General features: G+C 41.6%; 1 protein-coding gene across 2 annotated transcripts in view; it reads left to right on the top strand.

The window, feature by feature from the left end:
• The first annotated feature begins 2005 nt into the window (after positions 1–2005).
• Positions 2006–7815, top strand: part of apba1a (amyloid beta (A4) precursor protein-binding, family A, member 1a) — a 32547-nt gene continuing 26737 nt past the window's right edge. The window contains exons 1-2 of one of the 2 annotated variants that reach the window (XM_073839340.1): positions 2006–2529; positions 2569–3663. In XM_073839340.1, coding sequence (XP_073695441.1) covers positions 2068–2529; positions 2569–3663 — 1557 coding nt within the window. In that variant the 5' untranslated portion in view covers positions 2006–2067. Of the gene's footprint in view, positions 3664–7815 lie in introns of both variants that reach the window. The other variant, XM_073839339.1, reaches the window with a different exon arrangement.

The following is a 7815-nucleotide window of genomic DNA, read 5'->3' as shown; positions in this document are numbered from 1 at the left end:
GGTAACAACACAGTATTAAGAATCAAGTGTATGTAAACTTTTGAACAGGGTCATTTTCAAATTCAGCTATTCTCTTGTTGACTATATGTAAACTTATTTTATGTGAAATATCTTATTCAGGTCAGTACTACATAAGAAATAACACGTATTTTGTATGATCCCTTTTATTTAGGTAAAACAATTAACATTTTGCAAATATTTGTTTCATATACGCTTTGGTATTGAACTGGAAAATTCATCCTTGCTATAACACAACCACTAAAATATCAAAACTATTTTTTTAAATAAATTTGTCAGCTAGTTGTTTGTCAACTAGTTGACCATCCTGCCCATCCCTATTTTTGAGAACCTACCCCCTTTTGTTCATGACAATGAATCACTGTACCCACTGCTCTGGCACGGATCGTATAAGTAGGTCACATGTAGTCTAGTCTAGATAATAGTGCTGTCTTTCACTTATACCGAATGTACATGAATGCCCTCAGGAGCTCATTCAGACAGAAAAAAAGTGAAGAGGTTAATGTGAAAACGTGAGCAGTCAGATAGCTTGACGAGTTTGAATATGAGTTCTCTTATTAAAATGATTGTGTTATCTTACTCAGCTTATTTTGTGGTGCTTACAGACTCACAGTTGATGGCGTTATAAAAGGTATGAAAGTGGAAGCTTGGGGGTTTTCTACAGCTCTTTGCATTTCTAGCTGTTGTGTGGGGATGTATTTTAAGTAAAGGCAGGTAGAAACTCTTCAAGATTTCTACTACCATACATAATTGCCTTAGTTTCATGAATTGTGACTAAATGTAGGAGCATTTCACTGTTTGATGCATGTGTGAATATTCTCATATCTTTGTACATCAACTACAAAGGTAGCTAATCTTGATATGTGGTAGCATAGTAAATGTCACTATGAATAAAACATCGGCTACAACAAGGTTAATGATGGATTTTTTTCCCCCTCATGATTGTTCAGGTGTTTGGAGGTAAACTAGTCTTTATTCTCATTGGAAAACATTATAGAATCTAATGAAGCCCAGAAATGTGCCCCAAGCATATTATGATACTTAATGATAAATCTTCAGAAGTTCTGCAGGTAGGCAACAAAGCAAGGACAATAGCGAAAATGGCAGATAACGGGAATAAACGTTCCAGGTTGTTCAGGAGATGTTAAGTGCAGGGATGGGTTGGTGTCTGTACTCAGAAAAGCACGGAAATCAAATAAGGTGTTCTAATAAAATAAGGTGAGCCACCGAAGGGACATGGTTAGCTTCTTGCTAGCGATAGCCTTTTACATTGCAGTACATAAGATTTCACTTACCACATAAATAGAAGGTTAAGGAGAATGACTGCACGGACGATGGCGAATGATTTTTAGATCCTGATCACCGCTGACAGCATCAAAACTTGTCAAATGTGCTAAGTACTGCCGCTGTAGTATATAGTTACATAGAGCATGTGCAATAACAAATCTCAAAAGTGAAAGTAAAATGATTGTGCATTCAAAACAGCAGTTTCAGTGCCCCGCATATTAATAGCGGCTCAGGCTCCATGATTAAATATATATTTACCTCCCTGTGTTCGTGTGAGCTACTGAAATGAGCCGCTCTGTGAAACAGGCAATCAGAGCAGAGCTCATTATTATTATTCATGAACCTTCCATATAAGGTAATAACAGACCATTTCATTCTGGAGACAAATCCTAGGGTTGTAAATTGACTTATAAAACCGTTTCTGGAGTATTTTTGCCCTTTCCTAAGCCATATACCTTCTATGTAGATATCAGAGAACAATTTAAAATATTGTATCAATGCATTCTATGGCAGCTTTAAGAAGCACCTTTTAAAATTGTTTAACAATTTTTTTTTAGTACTATACATTTCTTTGTATGTACTACCTGAGGGAAAATCTAATGAGTGCATCTTTAATGGACTGCTTCAGTGGTCTTTCTCACTGAGTTGTTTCTATTTCAAGATATATATCTGTTTTTTGTTTGTTTTTCTGCAGGTTGTGCTTGAGTGGAGTCCTGCTGGGAGAAGTAATGCTCTGTGTGTAGACCTTCCTTTATACCAACCATGAGCCACCAGGAGGCGCCGCATGGCCAGGAGTTGAGAGAGGCGGCTGAGGCAGACCTGGAGCGTAGGGGCCCCGAGGGCCAACAGCCTCCTTCATCTCACCGCAGACGCCACGACAATGGAGACGGCAGCTCCCGCTCCGGTCGCCCCCGCAATCACCACAGCAACCACGGTACGGAAAATAACCACTACCAGCCCCAACAGCAGGGGGCCCCACGCTACCGCAGGTGCGAGGGATCTAACGGCGGGACGAACCGCACACGTGCTGCAAGGAGATCAACGGAAGACGGTGACACTGAACCCGTTCAGCAGCCCATACCGAGACCTGCAGTGACGCGCTACCGCAGACAGGGGGACAACGAGGCCCGAATCCGGGCACAGCAACAGAGACAGCGACAGCGGGAGAGACAGCAGAGAGACGCGGAGAGAGCCGAACAGCAGAGGCTGGAACATCAACAGCATGTCATCTCTCCTACACAACCCATGCCGCCCCCTAGAGAGCCGGAGGAAGCTGAGGAAGATGAAGGAGATGGCGGGAGTGCTTTGGCCCGGTCCGCGAGCACCGAAAGCGGCTTCCACAACCACACAGACCGGGCAGAGGGGGATGCAGTCATGGTCATGGAAGCCGAGCCTGAAGACGAAAGCACATACGGCATCCCGCTTCGCCCGGAATCGGAGGAGTACACAGAGAGCGCAGAGTCAGAGCAACAGCACGGTGGTCCAGCTTACCTCCAACCCCAGTACCCACCTCAGCCACCGCCGCTACCTCGAGAGCCCCTGCCAAACGCTGAGAGGCCTCACGATGCAGAGACGCTAAACCCCAACTACTCCAATTATGTTTACACTCAACCCATGTACCGCAGTCCCACCGGAGCAGGAGAGACCCGTGAAGGTGGAGCAACAGAAGACGAGCCGTATTCTGAGCCCTACGCTGAATACACCCTTCAGGAGCACGTTTATGAGGAAATCACGGATGCGCCCTCGAGCAAAGCCGAGGGACAAACTCCGCAGCAGCGTAGAGCAGAATTCAGGCTCTTCGATCGTGATTTGTATCAGCAGCAGGAGGCTGTTGGATCCAGGCTCCACCACTACGACGAGCGATCCGACGGAGAGTCGGACAGTCCCGAAAAGGAAGCAGAGTTTGCCCCGTACCCCCGTGCTGACAGCTGCGAGCAGGATGAGGACATTGACCAGATCGTGGCAGAGGTGAAAGAGAGTTTGAGCTCACAGAGCCTGGAGCGTGTTGCCATGGGCCTGGACAAGGATGGCAATGAAGAAGAAGAGTGGCCTGAGTCAGAGTCCCACGGTCAAATGGACGAAAACAAATCCACAGAGCCAATGAGTGAAAGAGAGGGGGTAGAGCAGCCCCCCAGAAGTCCCTCCGAAGAGTCAGCTCCAGTTGTGAGGAGCAGTCGTGAGAAGAGAGACGCAATCTCACTGGCTATTAAGGACATTAAAGAGGCAATAGAGGAGGTGAAGACAAGGACGGTCCGCTCGCCCTACACGCCAGACGAGCCCAAAGAACCCATCTGGGTAATGAGGCAGGACTTGAGTCCTACGGCAGAATCTGACCTGCAGCCGCCTCTGGGGGCTGATGTAAGTATGAGCCGCACCATGTAAAATGTCCTGTTTTTCTGCTGTTCTGTTGATGCTCTGCGGTTAACATTTTGTAGAATCATCACTGCAGTTGTTTTCACTGTTTTATTTCTGTAGTACAATTTTGCTTACAAAGTTGAACTTTAAGAGACAGTTCACCAAAAAATACAAATTCAGGCACCATATATTCCTTCCAAGCCAATTAAACTTTGGTTAAGCTTAAAAACACAAATGAAGATATTCATAATGAAACCTGAGAAGTTTCTGCCCCTCCATTGAAAGTCCATGTAACCAAACCTCCAAAAAGGTCATAAAGGCCCGTTCATCAAATCTGTTCATTATATAAAGTGATCATATCTCTTCACGAGACTTAAAGTAAGCCACTTACAACATCTTTGCAACCTTTTTAGATCTCGGTTACCTGTACTTTAAATGAAGGGACAGAAACTAAGGTTTCATTAAAAATATGTTAATTTGTGTTTTAAAGATTAACCATAGTCTTACAGGTTTTGAATAATATGACAGTGAGTAAACAATGACAGGATTTTCATTTTTGGGTGTACTGTCCCTTTAAGCACATTTACATCATGCATTTATATTCTTCATCTGTCTGTCAAAAGTATTCATCACAGAATACTTCATAAGAGATTTGTAGGATTATATACACTACCCATATACTTTAGCAAAAACTAGACGAGTACAATTTCACAGTACACTGCTGCTTGTACACTACATGATTTTAGCCCTGATTCTCCACTTGCCAGCAGTTAATGAAACTGAGCATCTAAATCACAGGCTTTTTCACTTAAGTCAATGATCAGTGTGTGAATTTTTAATAACATGATCTAAAATGTGTTGCAGAAGCCCAAAAGCAGGTTAAATTTCTAGTCTTGTCTGAGACTCCTGCAGTCCTGCAGCGTAAAATTTACTTTGAGTCTGTATGTGGCCAGTATTAGTCTGACTAAAACTGAACTTGTAAATATAAATGTTTTTTTTAAGTGTCCTAATATTGTTTTGGAGTCCCCTATAAGATGCAGGTTTAAATGCATCTAAAGTGAGAAAACATTGTCATTTTCTCAGAATATACATTTATATGAACAGGTAAGACAGTATTTCGTAGGCAGGCGGGCAATATGCTAATGTGTTACCTAGTGACATAAATGGGTAATAGGAAAAACATTTGATAATATGATGACTCATTTGGGTGAATCTGAGTTGACTCTTTCTTTTGAGAAACAATGTCTTTATGTAGAATGCACTTTTTTGATTAACATCCACATGGGAACTATGGGGGTGCCATTATTTTAATGATGTGAAATAGTTGTACTGTGTGAGGTACTGGCGCTACCAATTGCTATTTTTAGAAAAAAAAAACTGATACGTTGACCACAGCTACTGAAAGAGCTTACAGGTGGCGATGGATATAAGCGTAGGCTTAAACCAAATGCCATACCATCGATTTTTTTTCTACAAGGAGTCCAAACTCCCCGGATATTTACTGAAATCCACACTGAGAAACTCCTTCGGTATCTGTGGCGTCATGACAAGCATCATGCAAGGATGGCTTTTAGCATTTTTGTCTCTGCTGTTTGTAAGCTCTTTCAATAGCTGTGGTCTACTAAAAGCCTCAAAGGCATCGGGGCCAAAGTGGAGAGAACAAAGACGCTGGTCTTTACAAAGTTTTATTCGTCCACAGGCGTCTTCCCATCCCATTCTTTTCTTCTCTTCTTATTGCTAGGAAAGCAGTGAAAACTTCTTCTTTTGTTCCTCTTCAACTGAAAATGACAACCAAAAGGCACACAATGTGGCATCGTATGAGTATTTTATTTTTTTGAGTTGTGTTGAGGTAAAAATAGCAACCATAATGCAACTATTTCACGTCATCTAAATAATGCTGCCCCCATAGTCCAAGATATGTATAAAACAATGTGGATTTTTTAAATAACATAAATCATTCATGTTTTTCTACTACATATTAAGCTGTACAAGTCTTAATACCTGTGCTCTTAAAATTATGAAATGGTTATTTTTCCCTTTTTCTTCTAGTCAGTAGTGGCAATGCTGCCGAGTCTAGCTGCTCGAGCAAACATAGCAATGTTTTAAAAGCACCATAGAGCCAAAATGTTCACAGTTTTCAAGGAAATCAGCCAAAACGCTACAATCAGCCTACAAACAGCTTATTTAAAAGTTTAAATCGGCACATGAACCAAGGAATAGAAGAAAGTTTTGTGTCATGGAGAACATTTAGTTGAATAGAGTGATTAGATATATAGGCCTATTTGCCTTAATGTAGTTTACTTTATGATAATATTTGTAGCAGGTGCAGCAAATTACAAAAACAATCTCACAGGAAGAACATGTACAATTGCATTGTTGTTCTTCTCGGCTGAAACAGCCTTGCAGGGTGAATCGCACCAGTCCTCTGGTCGTGACTTCATCGCTCTTTCACTGTTCTTTTCTGGAGAGGACGGTGACGCTAGTCTCTGTCTCAGGAGTGGTGCCTGCCACGGCGCCGGACAAATTGCATGTTGCTAGAAAATGAAGACTGCCCGCACTCATAGAACGGATCTCCTTATCCGTGGCCTGGAGGGCTCATCTGTATTCTGTGAGTGCTACACATGACCAGCGTGTGCAAATGAAGCTGTCCTGCTCCTCAGCCACAACAGACGTTGTCTGAACAGAGCCGAGAGAGAAAGATGAGCACTCGGTATAAGTAAGGCAGCAAAATTACCATGTCTTTACTTGATATACTTTGCTCTCTCTCTCTCACGCTCCTTATATGATCCCTCCTTCTCTTTATTTCCTCCTATTAGCTGTGATAAGTATTACCCATTTTATTAACATAATGATTAGATGTCATTCAAAAGCTGCCCATGGTTGGTATTAACTTGGTATCATATAATGTGTGCTTGAGATTTTTGATATCTTTTCTTTTGTTTTCCATTTACGTAATTAATACGTAGTGCTGCTTAATTTTAGTCGATCACAGTTGAATCAGTCACATCGTCTATTACCAACACATTATGGAAATACACATACTCTGTATCACTAAACAAACAACGCAAAGCCCAGTTCCTCTGTTGCCTATTCCGACAGTGTTAATTAATCACCATTGTTTGTCTGAGCAGTATTCATGAGCACAAGGCCTCATTTGGAAGCAGTTCTTTGGGATCGAGGGCTTTTGGCACTCTGATGAGAGGGAACGCTTCCTTGTGCATTCAGAGAAAAAGTAAAGAATTGCACTTAATTGAAAACTCCCAGTGGGAGTTTAAAGAAGACACCAGCCAGCACCCAACGCAATTACGCTTGAATTTGTAAATGATTGTGCTGATGATGTTTTTTCAGGGTTTATGTGTAGCTTATTATTTTTGCACTCATATCCCATAAGATCTTTTTATTCAGGCCACTGTGGAGATAGCATTTCTTAGTGTTACAGTATTTTAGTATTATTTTGTTTACTATTATTGTATTTATTAAAGGGTTAGTTTACTCAAAAATTAAAAGTCTGTCATTAATTACTCACTCTCATGTCGTTCCAAAACCATCTTCTGAACACAAATTAATATATTTTTGATATAATCTGAGAGCTTTCTGACCATGCATAGACAGTAGAGATGCGCGGATGGGCTCAATCGTCACCCGAATCCGCAGCTTCAAATAAATTATCCGCCCGCCACCCACCCGCACCTATATTTTTCTCTGATTTAGATAACCGCACCCGACCCGCACCCGATCGTCATATTACACGTATTGTAATTCTTAGTTTTGCATGATGATATAATAAATTGATGGTTCATGTTAACAGCAGATTGATTCAGCTGGTCTGCAAATCGCTGCACACTAATATACGTTTATCACTCATGATTTTAAGCCAAATCCATGCAGAAAAGAATAACGTTAACTGACATCTGGATGCGACTCTCCGCAATCTCTGGCGAATTCGGCAGGGTTTTCTCTGTATTAGAGCCGCTCTGAACTTATTATTTGAACGCATGCTTGGACTGAAGTTTACAGGGGTTCACCAGTTTAAGAAAGGTCTGATCGTAAAAATCTGATTCTTTTCATTTTTAAGGTATTGTTTTCATTACAATCTACTGAATCAAATAAGTAATCAATAATAATTATTATACCACTGCGCGCCTAGCCTGACAT

Source organism: Garra rufa, chromosome 5, assembly GCF_049309525.1.
Source record: "Garra rufa chromosome 5, GarRuf1.0, whole genome shotgun sequence".
NCBI classification, from domain to species: domain Eukaryota; kingdom Metazoa; phylum Chordata; class Actinopteri; order Cypriniformes; family Cyprinidae; genus Garra; species Garra rufa.
Note: the sequence above shows the minus strand (reverse complement) of the source record. Positions and strands in the feature narration are given on the sequence as shown.